This window comes from Corvus hawaiiensis, chromosome 10 (assembly GCF_020740725.1).
Source record: "Corvus hawaiiensis isolate bCorHaw1 chromosome 10, bCorHaw1.pri.cur, whole genome shotgun sequence".
In the NCBI taxonomy this organism is placed as follows: domain Eukaryota; kingdom Metazoa; phylum Chordata; class Aves; order Passeriformes; family Corvidae; genus Corvus; species Corvus hawaiiensis.
Window position 1 is genome coordinate 15,784,523 of NC_063222.1, and position 25,745 is coordinate 15,810,267.

Consider the following 25,745-nt stretch of genomic DNA (forward strand, 5'->3'; position numbering starts at 1 on the left):
ATTTTCAAGAAGTACAATAAAAGAGGGATTCGGGTAGAGACCTGACTTTTTTCAATCATTATCTTTTTAACACACCTTACAACACCTCTATGTGGTTGTGTGACTAGACATAGCATTTTACACATGCTAGAACTATATCCATAATATTCCAGTGACTCTGAGAGCAATAGTCTAGGACTAATGACACAGTAAAACTTCTATCAAGATCTTAAAAGGAAGATACACAAATTCGAGAAATGACTGAGCTCAAATAACTCATAAAAGCAGTTGATAAGCTCTGAAATTTGTTTTTGAAAGGGTTAAGTGGATTTAGGATGATTTTTCTGCCCTGCTCCTTCTCATCTTTCCTAAAACATGTCCTAGAAAATAGAAGTAAAAATTAGCACAGCATATTCAAGGAGCTAAACATTTTTTTAGTATCAAATACTGCAAGTATATCGTGCTCGGTTACGTGCTAAGAACAGCCTCAGTGCATTGCTGTTAAAAACAGTTTAATGACATGTGGCATTCAGACAAATCCGTTTCTGGATTTGTAGCACAGCACAGGCCAAATACCAACAGTTAAAATGCCTTCTGAGACATGATGGCTGGATTGACTGGCAAGAATAGGGGCTTCTTAGAGCTCTGGAAAGACTTCAGGGAAAAGCAGTGCTCTGGATACAGCTATCTTCCTTGATGCAAGATGCATACCTCCTGTTAGGACAGCACTTGACATTACCCACTATTTCTCATTTGCATAATATTGCACATTTCCTAAGCTCATGGCACAGTTTTTCACCCTTGTGACAGTATAAATTTGTTGTGTGCTTGGTTTTTTCATTTACCTTCCATTTTATACCACAGATTTGGCTTTTATTAAAGAAATTAATAAATTTGCTGATAAAAATTTATATATCGGCTCCTAATCAAATTCCTTAATTCTTCTAATTGAGTGACTAACACCATATCACAGAGAACAAGCAGGAAGAAAAAATAACGGCCTCAAATTCCTGAGCACATAAAATCTGCTTCCAGGACTCATAAAGAAGTCTGGTGGGGTTACCTGGGCACCATGCATTTGGGCACATGTGAATTCTTCTGGGCATAAACCAAGGGATAACCACAGCAAAAGCAGTGCTACCATAACCATCATCAACTGAAGCCTTGTTTCTTTAGGATACAAAGACCCTACTCAAAAAATACCCTACCTCAAAATCCAAAGTCCTCTTACCACCTCGCTGGGGTGACGGTAACCCAAGCAGGTCCCAGAGAAGCACAGGCATGTGCTGCCCCTTCTCCAGGATTCATTTCCCTTTCACTGGAGATGGAGGGAATGAAGCAAGTATGACCATTTCACGCTATCCAAGAAAGCCAAGCAAATGAAGGGACGGCTGAAACTGGGGGCTTTGTAGCAGAGTGACAGGGGAAGCAGGATACAACTACTTTAAAAACCATCAAATTGATTTTGTATCTGTTAAAAGTCATGTCACAACAATAAGACTAAAGCCCACGATCACAAGTAAAATTTCTGCAGGCCAGGTTAGAGAAGTATATCGCATTTAATTGCTTATTTGGACTCTGCAAATGTGATTACATTCAAATGATGGGGATATATCTCAAATGAACAAATAAAAGGCATCAAGAATGTTCAGAATACTACAACACAGAACACAAACAGAAGAGAACTGAAAAACAAAACTGCACCACAATGAACAACCTCCAAATGCCTTTTTCTCTCCTAAGGTAGAACAGCTGCCATGGGTGGATAAGGTATGAGCACAGTACAGCATCTTTCCAGAGGAACTGGCTTCAACAAGCTCTTATGTTTTTAATGCATTACTTCTGAACATGCTCATTAAGGTTTTTTTAACAACCACTTCAAAATATTTCATGTTTTTTCCCCTCCTTCAGGCCATGAACATGTATAAACAGTTCTTTTTAATGAACTGTCAGAGCTACGAAAAAATTTGGCAGGCTGGCTGAGAGGTAAGCAATCTTTTTCATAGCAGAAAAACAGAACTAACACTGGCATATTCATGGAATCACAGCTTTGGTTTGAAGGGATCTCAGGAACTTTACCTGGTCCAACCCTCACTCAAAGCAGAGGCTATTCCATATTTTATTTATCAGCAGATTTCTAGGCCTGACTAGTCAGTCCAATTGTGAGCTTCAAACATTCCAACATTGCTTCTTCAAGCTTTAAACAAATAAGAGCAACTACAACTTTTATTTGAAAGGTTAATACTGTATATTTTGACTTTAAAAAAATAACGCTATTTAAAACCTATTATGTCTACCTAATACATCACTTGGATTTGTATAATGACCCATTAGAGAAACTACAGGATCCATCTTCCACATCATGTACAAGATGCAACAAGAAAGTGAAAATTCACCTCTAAGCTGTCCTATTCATTTACTCCAAGTTCATAAGCAAAAAAAGAGGTAACAATAAGCAGATTTCAGAGGAAGTGCCAGCTTACCATCTTTGAAACAATTACTAACAGATAGCAATTATCCTAATAAAATTACAGTGTCTGAGGGTAACAAATTTTTCCTTCTTTTATAAGTTTTTGTAGTCTTCCAGGTTAAATCATTCAAGACATCTTGACTAATGATGAATTTTGCTTGACAGTAAGCAAAACAAACCTAATCTCCCATGTTTAAATAATTCTGACATTTCAGCATTGTTCCATAGGTCTTAGTCATATTTTCCAAAGAGATACTAGTTTTGTAATGCAAGTAAGTTTGAACTTCTCTCAGTGTCAACCTTAAGAACTCATCTGAAAGCCACACACTTAAAATTTAGCTTGCTTGCTTTTACCTGACTTTGAATGATGATTAATACAAACATCACATAGAGCAGATGGACAGTGAAGTTGAAAAATGTCATGTTTTTCTTACAGACTGCACTATTGAATACACACCCTGTATGTATGGGAGACATTCCTTCATCTCATTTATGTATTATTAGTAGCCAAAAAACCTAGAAAGCTGTTACAGAATTGAACTACTTGTGTTACCTAGAGTTAAGGTTTTAAATTATTTAATTCTTTAGATCAAATTCCTTAACCATTAAATACATAGTCTATTTGATTTGACATCTTACTAGAGCTATGGAATTGATAATTCTTAACTACATTATTGCCCTCCAGAGCTACGCAGCAGAATGCAAACTACATTTTTCAATATTTCACTGTTTCATTAGAACATCTCATATTTAAAATTGCTGGAGGCTCATCACTTGCAAAATAACTTAAATAAATATCAGACCTCATTTAATGTTTTCATTTTCATGCTTTAATACTAGAAATTATACAGATCTCTTTAAATTATGAAAATGAAAGCAGACAGAAAATGCCATTCATAAATAAGAGATTATATGAAACCATGCATATATAAACAATTGCTCTTTCTGACTAGCAAGTAACCAGAAAACATGCAGACACAATCACTTTAACAAGTGGCATATTACCTGGGTGGAGCTGGCAGCGACAGAAATGCAGTCAATGAAACCATGTCTCCGAGTGAAAAATGCCACTATCTGCTGCCACCGGGAAGGCTCAGTCCGTAACTCATCTGTTGAGCCTTTCTTTGCCCACTGCTTCTGTTTGGGGCCTACAGAGCTGTGGCTGGAGCCAGTGTTGCCTCGACTGGCGCGAGAATAGAGGAGTGTGTTATTTCCGAAAATGTAATTCATCTCTGCAGCTCTGCAGGTGGTTGCCAGGCAGTCTTAATTCCCTACCAGCTGCTGAGTGGTGAATGAGCAGGGGGGAAAAAAATGCAGATAGAATTACAGCAGCATCGTTTACAAACCAGGAAAATAAAATTCTTGCTAACTGATGCTATTTTTCTTCCAAGGCTTTCCACCCCTTACATCCCCTTTCTACCTCTGATTACAATGACGAGTATAATCTTGAGAAATTTAAAATGTTAAGAAAAAAAAAAAGCAGCAAGCAAAGGTTTTCCTTATTTTTCCTTTCCGGAATGCACAGGATGAAAACCTTGCTTTCTCTTCCTAGCTGCCAACAGATATTTAAGGGAAGCTGGGTAGCAGGTACAGTACAACGTTACAAATTCACAGCTATGAGGATGGTGGTGGATGATAACAGCTACTGGGTGGAGAAAGCACAGATCAAAAATAACCAAGTTTCAATCACTGCCTGTAGAAATATCCAATAGCATCTTTTCACTTCCTTGCTTGCATAAATTATGAACCTGAAGCAAACAAGACAGGGAATATAAAGCAGAACTGCTCTTGTTCACTGATTCTGTCTTTATGAAAACATTCCACAGAGCAAAACTACTTTAACACCATATTCAAAACAAATATCTAAAAAACAACTGTTTGCTGGTTTCTTCTTGTTTTTCCCTGTTCTTTTGTGCATAAAACAACTATGGAGGGAGTGAATCACAGTGCCACAGAACAGTCATTTTGTGTTGTGTATCAGAGGATGTCTAGTGAGGTTGTTCTGCTGCGGTTTGGGGATTTTTTTAATTATCAAGAGGATCAGAGAGACTAAGATTAAACACTACAAGTCCACACTCTGTTGTTCTTGTTCTGTGAATAACGTGTCACGTTCATAACACCTATGCCCAAATTTCTGTGGCTACTGTAAGCATATTATGAAAACAATAAATACATATCTTTGTGACTCAACATTACTTCTCAAAAGTATAAGAATAATTCAAAACCAAAAAATTCTTACTATTCACTAATGACTTTTCAGTAAGATTATTTTGATCTCCCATGCACATGACAAGCATTACTGTTATAGGTTTTCTCTGCTCTCTTCATAGTAAAAAAGAATTCAGAATAATTATCTGAAAGATTATATGGAACTCAAGTTATCTTACAGAACTCACCATCCAAATTTTTATAGCCAACTATCTCTAAAAAAATCCTCCAGCTCACATAAGAGGGATTATTTAGGAAATCAGTTAAATGTCAAGCTTTCAGTACTAGCTCATCTCTGGAAAGCCAAAAGTTATCAAAACCATTTGTGGTATATTTCTACAGTCATAATCATAGCACCAGGGCAAACATTTTTAAAAAGCAGAAAAGTCTCCATATGATAAACAAAGGCAGAAAAATTCCTTACAGACACATAATTCTAAAAATCCACTGATTCATGATGTGCATTTTAGTGGGGTTACCAAATTCCCCCACATACTTTTTGGGGTGCAACATAATCTGCTGTTTAACAAATTCTTACTGACAGCAATCCTATTCTGAGTTACAGTTTTTTCCTGCTGGCTTCTATTACAAGCAGAAATAAGAAGTACATTAATTGAAATCTGTCGTAGTGAGATCAATGCACCATTTACTTCTAGTAACTAGTGCAGCTCAATAACACACCACATGCCAATATTCTGAGCACACCTTTCAGACAGACTTTATTAATATTTATAAAATACAATGGTTTATCACTGTAAGTCATATGAAACTCGGTCTGACTTGTGCCATGTCCTTAAAGCTATGAGCATAAGATAAATAATGGAGGTTGAGAAATGCTTGAGACACAGTAGATACAATGATCCTTTCAAATGGACAAGCTATTTATAATGAGAATTTTGTCATAGGAAGACTGCAGCCCTTCCTGAGCCCTACCTTCTTCCAGACACAGAAAACATACCTAGCCTGAAAAATGCTATGAATTTATTACCGGAGAAATTGATTAATCCCTGGCTATAATTGAAGGTTTTTGGAACAAGGTACAAATGTCATGCTTTGAGTTACAAGTCTTTTTATAAAGAGCCAAGGTGAAAATATTTTTTATATTCTTCTACATTTGGCCTTGAATGTCAACACTGCTATACAGCTTATTAAATATCTTAGAGCACAAGAATTTGTCTAACATTCAAAAGAACTTCTTTAAGAATTCATTTCTCTCTCTGTTTTTCCCCATAGGCTCCAAACAGAGAATCACATGGAAGAGTTTGTTTAAAATTCTGGAAGAAAACATAATACATGGACATGCAATCTATCAAGTACCTGGTTTTTTTACTGTTACATCAATCTGTCTGAAGATAAGAGAGGTTTGCTGTGTTTTAAGGCATGAAATTTCTTTCAAGGATGATTCCCACACAGCCAACAATCCGCTATGGCATCAATGACAAAGTCATTTTAGAAATCAGCACTTCAGGAAAGCATCATACGGACAAAAAGCTTCCTGAAAGTGAAGCAATAATGATTTAATTTCAACTGAGAGAGAAATCCAGAAAAGTACTTAAGGAAGAGGTTATGCAACCCCACTGGTGATGCAAGCCAGCAATCTGTGTCACCTACACTCCATATGGATGCAATGATATCGAGCAAGATTTGCTGACGCCTAAGCAGACACAGTTGCAGTTATTTGTAGAAGGAGCCAGCACTGTGGTGATGAGACAAACCCTGATTTTTACATGTTACAAAGCAACCTGAAGATAAAGGCAAGGCATAGCTCTAGAGGTGGCACAAAATCAGGATAGCACAAAGGAGTCCAAATTAGAAGAATGGTCACTTGTACAGTTGAGAAATCAGTGAGAGGCAGTAAAAACAAGGGCTCATTTCAGTCAAAGAGCATTTCAACAGAGGGTCAAACATGTACGAGTAGAAACTGGAAAAAGTTCTACTTGCACAGAAAAGGCAATATCCAGAGAAAGGAAAATCATCAACACAGATGTCGCAGCTGGAATTGCATCTGTGAATGCCTCCAGAGTCAGGAGGCAGAACAGGGAGGCTCATCGGAAAACTGCAGGAAGACCTAAAAGGAGTGGAGAGCTTTCATCACCTCTTTTTCATATTCTGGATATTGAACTGATGGGCATAAAATTAAAAACAAAGCAAACAAAAAACATCACATACTAAAACAAAACAAAAAACACTATTTACTGTAAGGCAAGAATTAAGAATTTGCAGATTTGAAAAGACTTCTACCCTGAAATAAAACAGCACATAATTAAGATTTCTACAATAGTACACATATCTGTCTACAGATTAAGAAATTTACTGCAAGATTCATCTGCATTTGTTGTGGCAGCAGAGTAACATTATTTGTTCTGTGGCCAATTAACAAGATATAGTAATCGCAGTGGTTATTAAATGTAAAAATCAATATCAAATATATGGGCTAGAATTCCTCTGACTTAGTATCCAAGCAAATGGGTATTATCAGTTTGCTGAGACAAGTAAAAACATACATAATGCTCTATTTTAATTTCTCAGATGAAGGTTTCCCGGGCATAACTTTACAAGCAGAATGCACACCCAAAAATTAAAAAGGCACAGGAACAAAACTTGTTTGTGAACAGAAACAGCAGTTATATCTCAATTACCCTTTCTGAACAAAAAACAACAATCCCCCTGAAGCATTTGAAAAGTGTTTTATATTAGTTTTACTACTATTCTGCTAAACAGAGTATTGGCTAAAATAAGCACAGACCCTAAAGGAAAAAAACCTGATTGAATTAACAGAGAAAATTCAAGAATTACCTAAAACAATGGCAGGGACTTATTTTATTTTCAATATCACTTAGGTTTTGACCAAAAAAAATAAGAGACAAAAGAAATGTGCAGAACTTGGATACTCAAACATAAGACTATGCAACTTAAACTCTTCAGGCACGGGAACAAAAACAATACTGAAAACATAGATACAAACTCATGTTTATTTCTTACACTTTTCAGAATTCTAGATTTAATAAACTTTTACTGGTATAACAAGTCTAAGTCTCATTAACAAGTTTATGCAATATTTTAAGCCAAAGCCCAGGAGTTCAGGACTCAAATACTATGGAGAAAAAAAATTGTTAGCCCTTTTTGCTAAGAGATGCTAGAAAGTCTATTTTAACTATTAGTTCAGATAGGACTGAAGAATAGTTCTTGACCAAGTGTCATACACATAATCAATAAAAAGGACATATCTTACTGCTGGAACTAACTTATAAGTAAACATCCCATCACAATTATACTATAATGATCTATTTTAGTATAAATATTTAATATAAAAGATCATTACCTTATTACTCACAATACACCTCAGACAACCTACCAATCTGGGCAGATTGAATTGCCTGGTCTTCCGCACCCTGCTCATGAACCTCCTGCCCATCTTTTTGGCATGCCAGACTGATAAAAACATCTTGTGTTTAATGCAAGTCTCCTTAGGCTTGCTTCAAGTCATCAAAATGAACCCAACTGCACTGAGAGCTCAAGGAAAATCTGGGGTGAAAACAGTGCAACCTGTTACTAGGATGACTTGATGTTGATTACTGTATCTTAGGTTGTTCTAATGTTTGGATTAATCCGGAGTCCATCTGTTACAGTTTTTCTTTCTTGTCTCTGTTGACAAGAATTTATTGAGCAGATCCATATGGAGAACTGGGCCGATTTGGTCAACTGTTTCTTACTATAAAACACAAACTGACACCTTTGTATATATTTCCACATCTTTAATTACAGGAAGTTTAAGAGCAATAACCTACCAAGAACTTGGGCAATGCATTTTAATTAAAGACTGCATAACAGCTCCTCTCAAGTGTGACCACCAAAGTACAATACTAGTCTAAAAATAAATATGTCTGAGGGTATGGTCAAGTTTTTCTTTATAATTCCCAGTATTCTAGGTATGCTCCTAACACCAGAAGCACTGCCTTTCTGCTGAAGATGGTAAAGCTTTACAAAGCTCTCAATTTAGAAAAAAGTAACAGATTGCAACCTTCTCACAATCATAACCCATCTTGCAAATTACATGATCTTTGATTTCTAAATGGAAACAGTATTTTCATTTTCAAGATAACCTCACCTACCTGCTCAGACTGGAGCAGGACAAGAAAATCTACTGGGGCAAAGAGGAAGTTAAAATTACTTTGACTGTTGGTTAACCTTGAACCTGCACGGTTCAAATCATGAAGACCACTACCCTTTCCGAGAGCAGAAAAACTCTCCCAATTTACAGAGAAGGCCATTTTAACAGCAGCTCCACAAGCACTAAAAGACTTCCGGGGAAGCACTTGAGAGAACAGAGGGGATTAGAGGGAAGACACACCAGGAGATAAAAAGAAGGGAACCTATTGAGACTACCAGCACAAGATTTGGGTTCACATGGAAGGGAGACTGTTGGCATTGAAGGAAGGATGTGTGAATATGCACATGTATATAACTATTATATAATATATATTTTTATATATATATATATATATATATATATATATATATATATATATAAAATACAGCTATTTCCCATACAGATTAATGGGAAGGAGTTAAATAAAGGTGCTTGTTTGCAGTTGAAGAAAAAGGGCAGAGTAGACAAACAATGTATGCTGTAATACCTTGATTGGTATAGCCAGAAACCAAAAGGCTATCAGCAGTTGAAAGATTATTTCAAAGTCAGAGGCTGATTATACATCACTGTGTTTACAGGCTGTAAAACAACTGTCACCTGCTAATCTATAGTTCTGAATACAAATTTTCATTTCTGAAATAACCATTCCCTAGTCATTCTCATCATTTTAGAGACTCAGCATTATTAACTCTAGTTTCATTGGTATCTCCTGAGTCAATTCTTTCCCAAACTGAGGGGTCAAACTAGTTCATTCTTCATTCCACAGTAGCTGCCCTCTGTCTCTGACCATTCTTGTTGTTCTTCTTTGAGTATCTAAATTTTCCTTCTTAATCTAGATAATGAATGGTGCAGATTTCTAGAGCGATAAGATAATGCAGTTATATTCCCATTTGTGTCTCCGATTATTCCTTGTATTCCATTTGCCTTTTTGACTGTAAATTGAGTACTGAGATGATTATTCCATTAATCCGTTATAAACCTCAGCTCTTATTCCCCTGAGATGATGCAATGAGAACACAAGTTCTTCCAAGATCCTTCTGGTAACCTCCATCCATGATTACCAATCTTCTTCCTTAACCTTTACTTTCCTTTTGTTGCTGGTTTGGTTTTGGTGGGGCATTTATGTTTGCTTGGGTTTTTTTAACAACTAAATACCAAAATATTTTTTTCCTTATTTCATGGCAGCTTAAGTTTCTCCATAATCTTTTTTGAGTGCATCTATTGTGTGCATCTAAGAAAACCTAAAAACCTACATCAACAAGATGATCTTTAAGCACATGCTTTAAGGGATTTGTGTAGCAGGAATTCTCTTTGCAATGCATTCACTGCTTTCTCATCTCTAATTTCTCCACATGCTCATTGATTCTGCTCTTTAGAACAGTTTCACCGTGTTTTGCCAGTACAGAAATCAGAGTGAGTTCCAATTTCTCCTCTCCCTTCTGGAAGCTATTTTAAGAACAAGAATCACCTTGCCATATCTCATTCCTGTGATACTACAGTCAGGATAAGTAGGCTGTTACACAGCACTGCAGCACTAATAGATAAGCAGTTTCAAATCAGGGTTAATTTAAAACCATTAAGCTTAAATACCATTAGGTCCTGGAAATACTTTTCCAAAGATGACTAAACATGTGAAAAAAAGCAGGCATACACCGAGTGGGCACAAGATATTTATTTCACAGAGTAAAACTACAGTGCATGTAGTCAGCAGAACTGCTGTGCTAGGATTACAAAGCCTGTCTTGGCAAAGGTTTGGGTACCACTGAGAGACTATTAGACATTTTTTTGAAACTATGTGTCCACTTCACAAAGTGCAGGATATGGGACACAGAAACACAAGCTGCTGCTTCTAAGTAAGAGAAGAAGAAAGGCTGAAGGACATACGTCTCACCCTACAGGCACTCACAGGGCTAGGTCAAATAAAATGCCCAACTAGCCTACTGTCTCTCTCAGCAGTGAACAGTGTAGGTGTAGAGTGATCCTTCCCTGCTCAATACACCACCACAAGCTCCAACAGAGGTTCACAGAGCCAAAGAAGGTAAACTCTTGTCTTACTGCTTTTATTCTAATACAAGACTACTTGCACTCCAATGCAAACTGAGCCTGAATATTTTCTCCCAGATCTGACACTGCAAGGTGTAAGCAGAGATAAAGCACAGGAGCACTGACACTGGGCACAGCTACTGCTTCAAAGGTATTCACTGGGTGCGTCACTCAGGCAAAAAGATTCCTTTAGTTAAAATTCAGGGGTAAAACTTCCATCTTTTATTCAATGGAGAACAGTATTTCACTTCAGTTTGAAGCATTTCATTGTTTATGATGCCTTTTCCTAGTCTTAAAATCAAGAATCAAACACGGTTAGAAGGGAAAAAGGTATCTCACCTCTGTATTTATTTCAAGGATCCTAAGGTGCACCATGTCCAGGTGGAATGTGCCAAAATGCACACTGCAATGCACACCCCCGATAGATCAGGTAGATTCCCCAATGAGAGGCTCAAGTGAGCCCCCCTCCCCAAGGAACCATCCCCTGGATGATCCTATCTCAGTTTACAAAATGTGTTCTGGAAAGGACCTTGGTGTCTGGGGCTTTCTGATCCCTAACTATGAGGCTTCTAAGATGTTTAGTCTCCTAGCTTGACAAATCAGCTTAGGAATGTAGGCTAAAAAACACTAAGAATACAAAAGCTATAAAAAGCTATATAAAAGGGGTATAAAAGAAAAGGCAAAAAAAAAAAAAATCATGGAATCATTCAGAGACAGGAAAACAGTAACTCATTTGCATTTAATGTCATAATATTATTAAGCCATAGTTTTAGTCACTGAGGTAATAACCACAAAAGAGCCCTCCAATTGCTTTAAATGGGCTAACAACATTAATCCACATGTTCCCTTTGGTAAAGGGAAGTGGGGATTTTCACTGCATCACCTGAAGCACAAGTGCTCTAGCAGAATACAACAGCCCCAGCCAGAATGACAGGTCTGTGCAGGAGATCAAACAGGCAGCCAGCAATGGGAAGGCAATCCCTGCACTGCCTGACCTGCTCAGCACTGTCTGTCCCCAGTACCCCTAGAACAGGGACGACCATTCCTGTGAACATATGAGGACAGGGAAGTGGCCAACTGTGTGAAAGTGGCCAACATGAAATATGGACATGAGTCCATGATTAGGGAACTACAAGTTAAAGACTTCCTCCACCAATCCCAATCTACTCCTCACAATTCCTAGAGTATGCTGCTACTCCACCGATGATTGCACAAGGCTGTTCTAGAGATACCAAATATTCAACCAGTAGAAAGTCTTTAGCTCCTTACAGATGTACCATTCAGTCAATAATTAACATTTCCATATATAGCATGAATAAGCAATTTTAGGCCCCTTACTAGACTTATAAAACCAGTACTATGTTCCAACTAAAACATTTCTGTTCAGCTGCCCATATCTGTGACACATGTAAGGAACAAACCGAGTGCAGGCATTTTCCTCACACCCTTTGAAGATTGGTGCTATGGTGAAAATCTCCAGAGACAAATCATCGAAAAAGATTTGATTAAAGACAGAGCTGCAGAGACTTTTCTCAGTCAGTAAATCTAGCCTCCTGTTACCACATGCAGCCACGTGATAATATCATTTATAAACTTATCAAATACTTCGAAAAGTTTTTAAGAACTTGTGCAAATTTCAAATGGGAATTACGGCTATAATGGAAATGCATTGAATATTGCAATATTAGGAATTTATTTCAGAGCAAGATATAGATTTATCATACTAATCATGGTATATCTTTCCAGTACAAGTTATGTTTAGCATCTTACAAATTATTACATGTTTCCTTTAGAGCTTCTGTCTTAACAGTGAAATAATAGCTCCAAATACCAACACACAATACACAAATAATACAGAAATATATGGAAGCCCCAATCGGGTTCTACACTTAAATACTGAATTGCCATGCTACATCATATATATATGATAAATATCTGTCATACATAGGTTGCTCTAAATAAAGATTAGAGTCTGGGGTTTTTTTAGTCTTATTGCACCATGACCTGCTATTTTATAGCATTGTAATAATCTGTTATTCAAAGCTTTTTTCCTTGATAGAAAACTTCAGCTTCCACTCCACAGTTTAAAAACTTGTTTGGTACCATATCATATCAGTGACAGATTGACTTGATTGGAGCTGTTTAATAAAACCAAATTTTAACTCCAAACCCGTCACTCCAAAGGGGCTGTGATCTCACTGTGCTACAGCACTGAATTCAGTGTTACAGTGAAGGAAACCCTGTTGTAGCTCGCCATCTCGTGGCAAATCTGCAGAGCAGATAATTTCAGGACTCTCAGGACCACACATTGGAACCACACGTTTCCAGGTGGAATTTGGAAACCCCATACTGAAGAAATTGCGGTACTCGCTGCCTAGCTACCTGAAAATATTCTTCAAAACCTTTGGGACAGAATATTTGTGAAGGATTTGAAGTTTGACCATTTTCACTATCTCTTCATGGTTCTCTACCATTAAATATTTGTTTTAAAAGCTGTTTTACAGCATTAGCGTTCCATTTCATGCAGTATTAGAGACCAGAGGACACAAAACCTCCTGGGCCAAGTTTACTTCTTTGTTACTTGAGACACAGGAAGTAAACATTTCTTCTTAAACTGACAAAGCTCCACTCTAACAAGACCAAACCTGTAAGTCTTACTTAAATTTTAAATCAGCACAGCTAGTGCCTCTTATTTCACTCTTACTACAAACATGCAATATTTTAACCCAATCTGAATCTGAGGTAGTTCTCCTGTCAAGAAGATAAACTGCCTTCAATTACTACAGTACTTAACATTTGATAAATGGCAATCACATACTCATCATCTAAAAATTTGGGATACACATTTGTATTTTTGGTCATCAAAAACTGCTCTTTGAAATAGCATCCACCTGTCCAAGCAAGTTATAAAAGCTGTTTTAAGTCCTAGAGTATTTGAAAACTTCTCTGAAGAACAATATACAAACTAGTCAGAACCAGGCACCTCCCTTCTCTTCTGTTCTTCCATATTCTTGCTCCATACTGCAGAGAGCTTGCTGTAACAGAAGGTATACCTCAAAATCCAATTCTACTGCCCTCGGCAGCATTGCTTAAAAAGCATATTATGATAAAACCACTGACTTCTTCAAACTACTAACTCTGTATTTGAAATTTTAAGTGCATTTAACATTTACATTTAAAACAAAAACCAAACTCCTCTTATTATTTTATTCATGTAATGTTTAGTTTCCTTAAGCAATGAACTATTGAAGAAAGCTGATCAGGATCTTGTATATGAGCCAAGACCTGGTCCTTGCACAGTGCACCAAGCCAACCTACCAAATAAATCACACAAAGCACTCTTAAATCAGAGCTGTTGTTGCTAAATTGATCTTCAGCATGAGCTATGCCAAAACTATGAATACCTCGCAGATCATCAGGCCAAAACCAGAGCAGACCAGCTATGCTAATAATACAATAGCAACCTTGGGTTTTTTCTTCAGTAGAGAAGCAAGCCAGCAGTCAATTAGCATCAGAATTCAAAATTACACAAAACACTGGTAAACAACTGAAACCTGGAGCACCCACCCTAGTTTTCAGATGAACAAAGCTTTGAAAATTTCAATTTACCGTACATTGCTTTGATATTAATACAGGGGAGTTACCTGAAAATAATCAGATATATGCTAAAAATGGTAATACAAACTGAATGATATTTCCCTCCTGCGTGATGATTTTCTTCCCTACTGAGTGACGATCTTCCAGCATTTACCAATTTGAGAATAATAGCAATCCTCCTCAGAGACCTAAGACACACAGCATTTTGAAAAGGCCTCACCATATTTTGTAACTATACTTAATTCTTAATTCTCCTTAATTCTATTTTGAAAAGTTTTAATTTCTTCCAGGCAGTTTTACAGCTCCTCTCTTTGCCTTTTTGATCCCTTTATGCTTTCTAAAGGCAAGACTAACTGCTCTAGGTATTAGAAAAAGCTTGTGAATAAACAGAGTTGACCTTAAGTCCCCAGAGGAAGAGGATTTTTTTTTTATTTCTAATAGTTGCGCATAAAATGTGTTTCATTATTTTCCGAATATCAGTATATTTGGAGAATTAGACATATGAAAGTGTATTATTGTGTGCCTAACCTCATAAGCAAGAAAAGTTTGAAGTCCTAGCCATTCCCAAAAATGAAAGCTTTGTCACATTAGTATTCTCAGAAGGCTCTTCAGAGGGCAATATAGCCCACTTCAGAAAGGTTATTTGTTAGGGCTGAACAATTCAGCTTGTCTAGCTGAAGACTGTGGAAAAATACTGAGAGTTCATTATAGAGATTTAAGTAAAAATAACTGGTTCAGTATCATCATATACATTTTAAAAATTTTAGAAAATCTGGAAAGTAACTACTAAATGCACTCACACACTACAGTTGGTTCTTCTACAAAATCCTTACAAGTCAATGATAAAGAGCTGATACATTCAAAAAAATTTTTCTTCTTAATTAAAAAAATGGAACTATAACTAGGTTCAAAACATTTTTTTCTTAAAATATCATAGAATGGTCTGGGTTGGAAGGGGCCTTAAAGATCATCAAGTTCAAACTCCCTGCCATGGGCTTAAATACCCTCCACCACACCAGGTTGCTCAAAGCTTCATCCAAGCTGGCCTTGAACACTTCCAGGGATGGGGCAGCCACCCCTTCTCTGGGCAACCTGTGCCGGTGCCTCATCACTCACAGGAAAGAATTTCTTACTAACATCTAACCTAAGTCTACCCTCTTTCAGTTTAAAGCCATTCCCCATCTTGTCCTATCACTACCAAGCAAAAAATTCCCTCTCAGGCTTCCTTGTAGCCCCTTTATGTACTGGAAGGGGCTCTAACATGTCCATGGAGCCTTCTGATCTCCAGGATGAACATCCCCAACTCTCTCAGCCTGTCTTCACAGGAGAGGTGCTCCAGCCCTCTGATCACCTTTGTGCCCTCCTCTGGACCTGCTCCCACTGGTCCATGTCCTTCTTAGGTTGGGGACCCCATAGCTAGGTGGAATACTGCAGGTGGGGTCTCACCAGAGCAGCACAAAAAGGCAGAATCCCCTCCCTACCCTGCTGTCCACTCTGCTTTGGATGTAGCCCAGAACATGTTTGGCTTTCAAGGCTATGAGTGCATGTGGTTGGGTCATGTCCAGACTCTCATCCACCAGCACCCCCAAGTCCTTCTCCCCAGGGCTGCTCTCAATGTGACAGCATTTGTTCTTTGCAGTTACAAAGGACACTATCACACACAAACAATGCATGCTAAAAGTATCAAGCTATAAGCCTACCACAATGTAAGCCCATCTCATCACTCTAAAGCCCAAATAGTCCCCAGTATCAAATAATTTCTCCACTTTTTCCTCAAAACCAGCCATAAAGACTCAGAGGTGTTATAGAAAACAGCATTTAGTCTAACACACAAAAGCACATTTCATCAGAAAATGATTGAGCTACATCTATCTTCTAACATAGTAAATAAAACTGCCTGTTATAACCCCCTCCCAAACTTCACACTCAGTTTGTCGTCTTAATCTTTAAATCTGTCTTCAAGTTCTGGAGCAATCTTGAAAATAATGGTGCTGCATGCTGGAAAACCCCAGAGACATTTATTGCACTTGGCTTATTACATACTGCACATAGATCCTCAATTAAAACACTTACTAGAAAAAAACTCAGAATTGACTCTACAGGATTCTGACTGAAAATCCAAAATATAACTGACAACACAAACTACAGTGCCCCTCAAAAATATATCAAAAATCTTAAGTTACCTATAGTTGTTTTCTGGGCATTTTACCACCAACCATGTCTACTTAGAATCTGTGGAAACTAAGTCAATGCTTTAATGTCTATACAGTAAATTTTACAAATGACCAGTTCCATAAAAAACAGAAAGAGGTGTTTCACATGCTTTTTTTTTTTTTTGCCCCACAAAATGAAATTCCTAAAGAGCATACCAAAACAGTTCACTCTAACTTTAAAAATGCCTACCTTTACTGGTGAAATATGAGAATGGGAAACAAATCCATGGACATTCTCAATCTGTGACAGGTTCTTCTCCGATACATGAACCAGCTCTGGACCCGTCACCTCATTGGCAATGTGTGGAGAGCTGTGCTCCTGTGGGGGTGTATCTTCATCCTGATAGCGGTATTTCTGAAAAAATAAATTATAGGAAAAGATCAGGCCACCACAGAAATGAGAAAAGATTATCCAGCAAATCTAAGTCAGACAGAAATAGTTATTCTTCTGACCTTGCTGACTTCAAAGTAATAAAATCTATAAATAAAAGTTTTAATTAGCATTTTTAGTTTAAAGACTGGTCCTATCCAAAAATGTTCCAGCCCTTTTAGTCCCACAGCTACATAAACCCCAGCAGGGTTTACTGTGTTCATAAGAAGCATCCCAACATTTTCTAAGCACAATTCACTTTCACACACTACTGCTATACTCCCAAGTACATACATAGTTATTTACAGTTCATAGGGAAAGGATAAACTACAAAGAAACTGCTTGAGATGATCTATCAGTTACCAGCTCCTGTAATGCTTAACACATTCTTGACCCAATTGTAAAGTGGAAGCAATTCAAGTGTATTTTCTCCAAAAACACTACTTAGCAGAGAAGAACAAGACCAACTTCTTGCGGCAAAAGAAATAACTCCAAGGAGGAAAGCAAGAGCACTAAGACTTCTCTTACCACAAGAGCCCAACTCCAAACACTTCCACACTTTCTGCTTAGCTGGATGTATATCAAAGGAGAGATGGTGAGGTCTGACAGTTGTGAAAAATTACAGTGGTTACTCAAAAAGCCCTAATTTTTCAAATTTTTAGTAGACAGGTTTCATGAGATAACCAACTTAATGGCTCACTACTACCAGAAGATAAAAAGTTCTTTTTCTTTCTTTTCCCTGCAGCAGTGAGATACTGGATTGCTCAGCCTCAGACTGCTGCCATTCATCTTTTTTTCTGAGATTGAGTTGTTTTTCACTTATCAAAATAAAACCCTGAAAGGAGTTGACATTAGCTCTCTAGAGCAGCCATATTAAACATTGGAAACAGAGAAGAATTATAAATTAAACAAAGTGTTGGCCAAAAATACAAGGGTACGTTACCAGAGTATAAATTAGACCACATTGGCAATTAGAGAAAATAAACATTGGAGCTTCAAGAAGCAGAGGAAATGTCTTGCAGCATCAGAGAATGTAGGAATTCTGAGAGCTTAAAGCAGCCTGCTCCCCTGATGAAGACTGTATTTGGCTGGACTTGACATCCAAAATATTCCTAGCAGACCTCAGGCTTTGATTTCATTATGAAAAACAGGAAAATTAATTGAAAGTGGATTTAGTTTCCAGATCATCTCAGACAAGATCCTGAAGAAAGTAAAAGTGGATCATTCCAGTTTTACTGGGGGGCCAGGGCACAGACAACAACATCCACACAAAAAAAAAAAAAAACCTGAACAAACTAACTAGTCAAACAATCATAGGTCAAGCAAAACTAATTTCCTTTACAGAACAGTTAATACCTTAGACAAAGCACAGAATTACCTTGCTTTTTTTCCTGAAACCAGACATACTTATTAGAAGCAGATACTTTATTAGAAACAGATACTTGAACATCACTGAGTGCAAACAGGCTCTAGATTTCACTAATAGATACACGTTTACATTATAGAGTGTATCAGTGCTTCTAATATAATAGTGCATATGAAGTTTTAATAGATCAGTATGTCATTATTTTGATTAAAAATGAGAAAATGTTGTGGTAAAGAATTCTCCCCTAAAAGGCACTGACAGAGCTTACAGTCTTCTCAAAAAAAAAAAATTTAGAAGTGAATTGCTAATTAGATTTTGCTGCAGTATTTAAGATTGACTTTACTATTTGAGATGAAGTTGTTTAATAAAAGACTTAGTGCCATGGTGTGGTTGACAAGGTGGTGTTAGGTCATAGGTTGGACTTGAGGATCTCAAAGGTCTTTTCCAACCTTGTTGATTCTGTGAAGTGAGTGAAAACATAATATGCACGCTACTACCTATTCTGAAAGGTACCACAGCCCTTCACAGAAACTACTTTTGAGCAAAGTGCTTTAAGTAAAGCAAACTACTGTATCTTGTAACAGCTAACTCTCCATGGAAGTGTGTTTACTGCTCTACTACAGAGCACCACCCCTGAATACTGCGCCTCTTGACTGAGGCAGCACGTTCAAGTGAGCTGGTTGGTCAAACAGCCACCACTCACCACTGCCCCTTCCCTTCCTCTCCCAGGAGCTTCCAGCCCCTGAACAAGAACTCAGTCAGCTGTTTCAGCCATGCCTAGTTAATTACGCTGCTGCATCCAAAGCCCTGTGCAAGTTCCTCTCCGTAAGGGTCTAAAGACACGATTTCACAGTACAGCCCAGCTCACTCCAAGGGCAGCCAGGGTCTGAAGAAGCAAGAACCCATTCACTTGCTCTTAGTCAAGCTGTACAACTTCATCTCCCTGCCCCTTGCTGGGAGCATACAGCTGACTTCACACAGTGAGCAAGCTCAGCAAGCTAATCCAGCAGAATGTTTTTTCCCCTCTTCCAGCAATAACAAATTTTCTGTAGTTCCCTTGTCCTCATGACAAGCTCAGGCACACAGCAACGCTGGCATAACAGGGAGAAAAGCAGGTAACGAGTAGGGCCAACCCACCTCCAGTGGCTAGGAGCAGGTCATTAGTCTGCTTACAAGTAAGAGAATGCAATCCTGCACCCAAATCCAGGCTCCAAGGAGACCGTAATTTACAAGAGCCAGCCGAGCAATGGACACATCAAAAGAAAGAAAAAGGTGTGGCAAAGCAGCTCTGAACTTGCAGACAGTCTCAGCTGCACACCTCCCAGCACTGAATTAGGTAGTGGCCAAGCAATTTAACTCCTTTTTAAGAAGCTTTATTGCTTTACAATTTATAACCATAATTTTAAATCCAAAGCAAGCAAGTGCTAAACATTTAACACACAGTTCTGACAGAGATACTGCCCCAAAGGGGCATATACACCTGTTGCATAATACAGATGTGGCAAAATTAATTTAAAACATTTCTCTTCTGATACAACATAGTTAACAGGATATCTTCAGGCTAAATTATACCCTCAATAAGTTTTGAAATGTCACCAAACTCTATGGTCACTGGTGTAAACTACTGAAAAATCCATTTACTTTAATAAACCAGGGCTAGCTTGCATGAGATGAGAAAATGAACCCAATTCACCACAGCAAAATCATTTTTCAGGCCCGCAACATCCTTGCTTCAAGTCTCAGGCCTAGCAAAGTTAGACAATAATAAGAATGAACAAAGTATCTGCAACAATATGCAGGACAAACAAGGATTTTCTAGACATTTTATAGCACCATTTTTCAGAACAGAGATCCCCTGTTAACAGGAGAAGCAGAGAAAAGTTTTAGGAAACTTATTCTGAGAGGTTCACTTTAGTCTTCCTAATCTCTTATGTGTATTTTAAAAATAACATATTTCAAACTCCTTTCCCTTCTCCAGACTTTAGCCCACCCACCAGCCGTACAACTCCCAGGTTACTGCTCACTTCCAACAACAAAAACAACAAACCCTGGGAAAGTGCAGTCTGACTTATAGTCTGTCCCTAGGTTAGGTTTTCATTTTCACTGTACAGGTCCAACCATGTTTAAAAAGAGGTTAAGAACAAAAGAGGACTTGATTAAGTATATCTAATAATTTGAATTTGATAAATATACAGAAGCTCACAGGGCCAGACCCTTTCTGAGGCAGTATAAACAGGCAGCATGATAAAACCAAGTAGTTTTACACCATTTGCACAGAATTCCCCAAGTTTAAATACTTGTCCCTTTTTAGTCATTTCTCCATTTTATCCATTAAACTAAATCTGAAAGGACCCTTCCAAAAATAATTCCAGCAAGTGAAGCTATTGTGAAGCACTGTTTGACATGCAATGCATCCACTCATGCATAGAATTACTTGAATGCAACATCAAAAACAAATGGGTAGAGAAGACTAAATACCTACAGCTCTCACATCTCCCCAGCTTTCACAACTCTGTCATCCAGACACTCTTCAGCAGAAAACAACTTCCAACAACTCTAATAACAAGAGCAACAATACAGACAAATTTTGCATACCTTGCTAAAACAAAACTAATCAAAAATGAATAATATAATAAAGATGCTAATGCATTTTGTACAAGTCTTTCCTGTAGTCTAGTGCTAAACTAGAAATTAGTGCTTAGGAAAATAACAGTGCCTTCCCCACAAAGGAAAAAAAAATGATGTGAAACTGAAGATATGCTCTACTGTTGCAGAACTGAAGTCAACTTTAAAAGTTTTTGTTTGTAAAAACAAGGAAATAAAGAAAGCCAAATAAAAACTCTTTCCAAGTAAACAGCAAATCATACTGATAAGTTGAAAGGCTGTGAATAACAAAGGAAAAGTAATGTAGGAAAAGATGATAGTGTTCATGTCTTTTTAGAACTTAACTGACCATGGAATAGGACATTCAGTACTATTTTCAACTTAGGCTTCAACATATGATAAGCTGAATGATTTGAAATATTGGAAGAGGGTTTTTGATCTTGGGGTTTGCTTTTTCAAACACAAGTTCAGTACTTGGAGTAACAAACTGCTTCATTCTCAAATAAAAGCACTAAGTTTTTACTAATAACTACAGCTATGACAAAGACATAAAGCATTTCACCCTTCTTGGATAGTTTCAGTTTGACATTGTATCTTGACTATAACTGCTTATAACATGATTATTTAGGTCACAGTGTTCCATCATATGTCAAAATGCACAGCTAGTGTTAAACTTATTTATGTAATGCTTCATGTCATGGATGTCCACAAACAGTTGAAGATAAGTATATACATTGACAAAAACTCCAGAAATATTTGTAATCAAGTTCACCTGTTCCAGAAGGCCAAGGAAAAGAAAATAAAAAAGGAACACTCAAGATTGTGAGTGTTCTTTTAATGTGGTCTAAAAAAAGACAAAAACTGAAAACACTATTTCATGTGGGTACTTGTGTGAGATAAATTGTTTCATTACGTGAAGGACTGGTACAGGTAACCCTGTATTACTGTTTCACATTGTCATTTAAGTATTTACTCAGTATTCAAAGGGTGCATCTTCTCAGAGGACAAGAGCATTTTATTTTTAGTGCTATCCAGCCCAACAACTTTTATTCAAAAATTGAGAAGTGCCTGGTGCAAAATCTCTCTGCACTACCAGCAAGTTACCGTTCAAACAGAAATCCTTCAGTTCGTTTGGGATGCAGACAGTAGAGAGGTACAATGTAGGTAGCATGTAGGTAGCATGGAGCACCCACTCGGGATTAACAGCACCCCATGTTTACTCGCAGATAACTCGAGCCTGTGCACAATCAGCCCAAGACATTGTACAGACGGCCCTGGCGAGTGAGCCGCGCTCGGGAGGCTGTGGCTGCCCTGCCCGGTGCCGCCATGGAGGCGAGCGAGGCCCGGCACCTGCGCCGGCAGCGCCCGCGGCCCCTGCGCGCCCCCCGCCGCCAGCAGCGCCCCCCGGCGGCCGCCCCGCGCCCGCCAGCGCCGGGGGAGCTGCGGGGCCGCGGGCGCGCAGGGGCCGCGCAGGGAACCGCCGCCATCGCTCGGCCCCGCCACAACATGCCCGAAGTGCAGGCTGCATGTTGGCTGGATATTTTTAGTTTGCTCTTAAAGTGAACAGCATCCCTGCTCTGCAGCTCAACGGGCAAAATCCAGCCCGAGAGTATTTCATTCCACGGCTTTCTTCCCAAGTTCATTGTTTAAATATGAGTATATCTTATAGATAAGGAGTGTGCGGTTCCTTAGAAAAAGAAACAAAAAAGAAGGAAAGAAATCTTAGTGTTATATCAAGTAGTTTCCAAATTGCATCAATAAATAGATACATATTTCCAAGCGAAAAATGCTCTGGACACAGGAAGGATAAGCAGACTCAAAACAAGGCAAGGTCTTCCTCCTGGAAATAAAGCATTCAACTTCAAGTTTTATAATATTTACACTATCAAAAGAACCATAAAAATTCAGACTCCTCCCTCCCAACCTTGGTGACATTTATTCACCATCAAGATTTTGTGATACATCTATGTGTGTATATATGTATATATAAATGCATCACACATGCATATATGCGAGTATAAATGCACACACACAACTGATCCGCCTTTATAAAATAAAATCTAGCTGAAATATTAAAAAAAAACAAAACCAAACACTGACTTGGAAACCCTGAATATATAAAGAAAGTTTTAGAAGGGAAGATTTCCTAATTTCTGCCTGAAAAGTGACTTCATACACATATCCCTTTAATTTTAAAGGCGCTTTCCAGTACTTAACATTCTCCTCATATCCTTGACATTGCCTGTTAATTTTACTGAAAAAAATTTTAAAAAAACATTTTTGACACAACACTGAATATATTGTTTACCATTCTGATGATTACCAAATTATATATGTTTTATTCCTCTGAAACCTAAACAGCTGATATAGTCCTAAAATGACTTAATGCCCGAGGGCACTGTTAAACCCAAACCTGCCACTAACAATTGCTTCCATCAAAATGATGTCAGGAGGCATTTCCAGCCCTGTATCTCAGTGCAAGTCTCCTGTGTATTTAATTCTCTACAGCTGATGAAAATGAAAGCCAAGTGCAATAAACTGATTACATGATGATTAATGCTGATTAATGAAGAATGACGACATTTTACATGCGGCATTCAGTAATTCAAAATGTTGTTCAAAGGGATCTTTAAACAGTAGGCATGACAATTCATTACTTCTGTCACCATCACTAAGAGCTCAGATAATTGAGTAAGGCATGGAACAAAATACACACTTATTTAACCAGAAATTTAAGGTACAGTTACATTATACACAAAGGCAATCATTCATTAAATGCAGCTTACATTTCCAGGAAAGTCCTTTTATAGACCCACCTTACATCCAAACATTAAAGATATTGTGTTGTTGGTACATGCTACTTTACAGTGGCATAGCATCGGAGAAAAACAATCCAAGTTTTTTATGCTAGGAGACATTTTTTCAGACCCTGTGCACTTCAATCGATCCGTGACTGAGATTCCAGAAAAATGCCTCTGTAAGCGCTGCTTGCTGCCTGTCTTTGACATTTAATCTAGGTCCATAGTGTTCAAAAATAAGCCTTTATATAAATAGGTTGAATCCTTCAGGAAAAATGTTGCTTCACGTTAGAAGCCAGATCTTATTAAAAAAGCAAAGAAAAAATCCCGTGTCCATTTTTAAAATTTTTGAGTCAGCTCTGTATTTAATTACGTTAGCGCCAGCTTGAAGTGACAACTGTCTCACAGCCCAAAGTAATACTCGGATCCTCTCAGCCAGAAGCCCGGGTTAGATCCAAGGCAGCTCCACCTGCTGCAGTGCAAGGACTGCTATCTCCTCCATGAAAACAGAAGCAACTCCAGCAGAGCCACTGCTCAGTGTGTGCTGCTTGCTTAGGGGAGGGGCGAGATGTTGCAGCAAGGGACTCGTTACACGGCCCGATAGAGATAAACCCAACGCTTCCTGCAAGGTGCTTTCGCACTGCACCAATGAGCATGTGAAAACCCATTTTAAAATCAGCTGTGTGTAATTATGAAACCAGGGACGTTGTAAGCTTAACAGCAGGGAATTTGCTGATCTGCAATTTACACTGGCTTTTTCAAGGAAGTGTCAGCAGACCACAAAATGAATGGCTCTGGGATATTTAATCCTCATTTTCGAACATTAAAAATTCAAGGTTATTTGACACGCCAAAAAAATGGTCTTTAATTGCTGAGTAAAATTCCTAATGGTCTACCAAAAGTAATAAAGGAACATCTATAGAAATACATGAATACTCTCCAACTTCAATACGATGAAATCAGAAACTGCCATTTTTCCCCGTTATCACTTATGAACTCATGAACAATCTGGACTATGCATCTATTTGATTAAGAAGAGCTCTTGGTAAAGCATTTCAAACAACCGTACACTTAAAAGAACACTTAAAAGAGTTGAAGAAAAAAAGGCTTTTTTCCTTGGAACTGAGGTAAATACTGTCATAGACTCCTTAGAATTTATTGTTCTTTGTTGTGTGCTAACAAATCTAAGATGCAAAATTTTTAAATGGTTTGTTTGGGGTTTGTTTTTTAATCAAATGCTATAGGATTCAAACTTTATTTCATTTTTTACAAGTCCAGGGGTCTCTGCAGGATTTCAATCTATTTATGTATTTTAATAAATTGCATTACAGAAATTGATCCAAAACATGCCCTCTGCAATTACACTGCTCTTGTACCATAAGCTAACTTGCCTGTGCAAAAAACTTCAATAAAATAACATTAGCCATCATTCCTATTTTTTACTGCATCAAGAGGTATTGTAAAGAACTCTCTTTAGGACATGACTGTTCACTTAAGTTTACACCTGTAGCAGCCTTTTGTCATCTCCCTTTTACTTCATTTGGTTTACCTGATAAGCACCCCCTGAGGTTGCAAGTTTAGTGTAGTGTAAAATTGCATCCACACTTCCAGATCAGAAACTAGTAACTTCATGAATTATACTGAGACAGTCATCTCTATATAAATGTGCAGATTGATGAAACCAAAACTAAGGCAAGATGTCTGGAGAAAAATGTGTAACTCAGCCCACAGTAAACCTCAAAATAAACTTCATTTGCATGAGGACCTCGTTCTTGGTAGACTCTCCAAGGATTACCGATGACAGTATTTCCATATTAATAAGCATGGTTTTCTTTCCGCCATGTGCCGTGACCTTAGACAGGATTTCCCACAGTAGATCACTTCCACATGTGAGTACAGCAATATGGGCAGGACCAAAGAAAAAAAATCTAACACTCAACTTAATTG

General features: G+C 37.9%; 1 protein-coding gene across 20 annotated transcripts in view; it reads right to left on the minus strand.

The window, feature by feature from the left end:
• The window catches only part of DLG1 (discs large MAGUK scaffold protein 1), a 149,568-nt gene that overhangs the window by 81,038 nt on the left and 42,785 nt on the right, over positions 1-25,745 (minus strand). For 11 of the 20 annotated variants that reach the window (XM_048315007.1, XM_048315016.1, XM_048315004.1 and 8 more), the window contains one exon: positions 16,851-17,015. In XM_048315007.1, the coding sequence (XP_048170964.1) occupies positions 16,851-17,015 (165 nt within the window). Of the gene's footprint in view, positions 1-3,454; positions 4,034-7,979; positions 8,093-16,850; positions 17,016-23,816; positions 24,309-25,745 lie in introns of those variants that run through there. The other 9 variants (XM_048315009.1, XM_048315008.1, XM_048315019.1 and 6 more) reach the window with 7 other exon arrangements.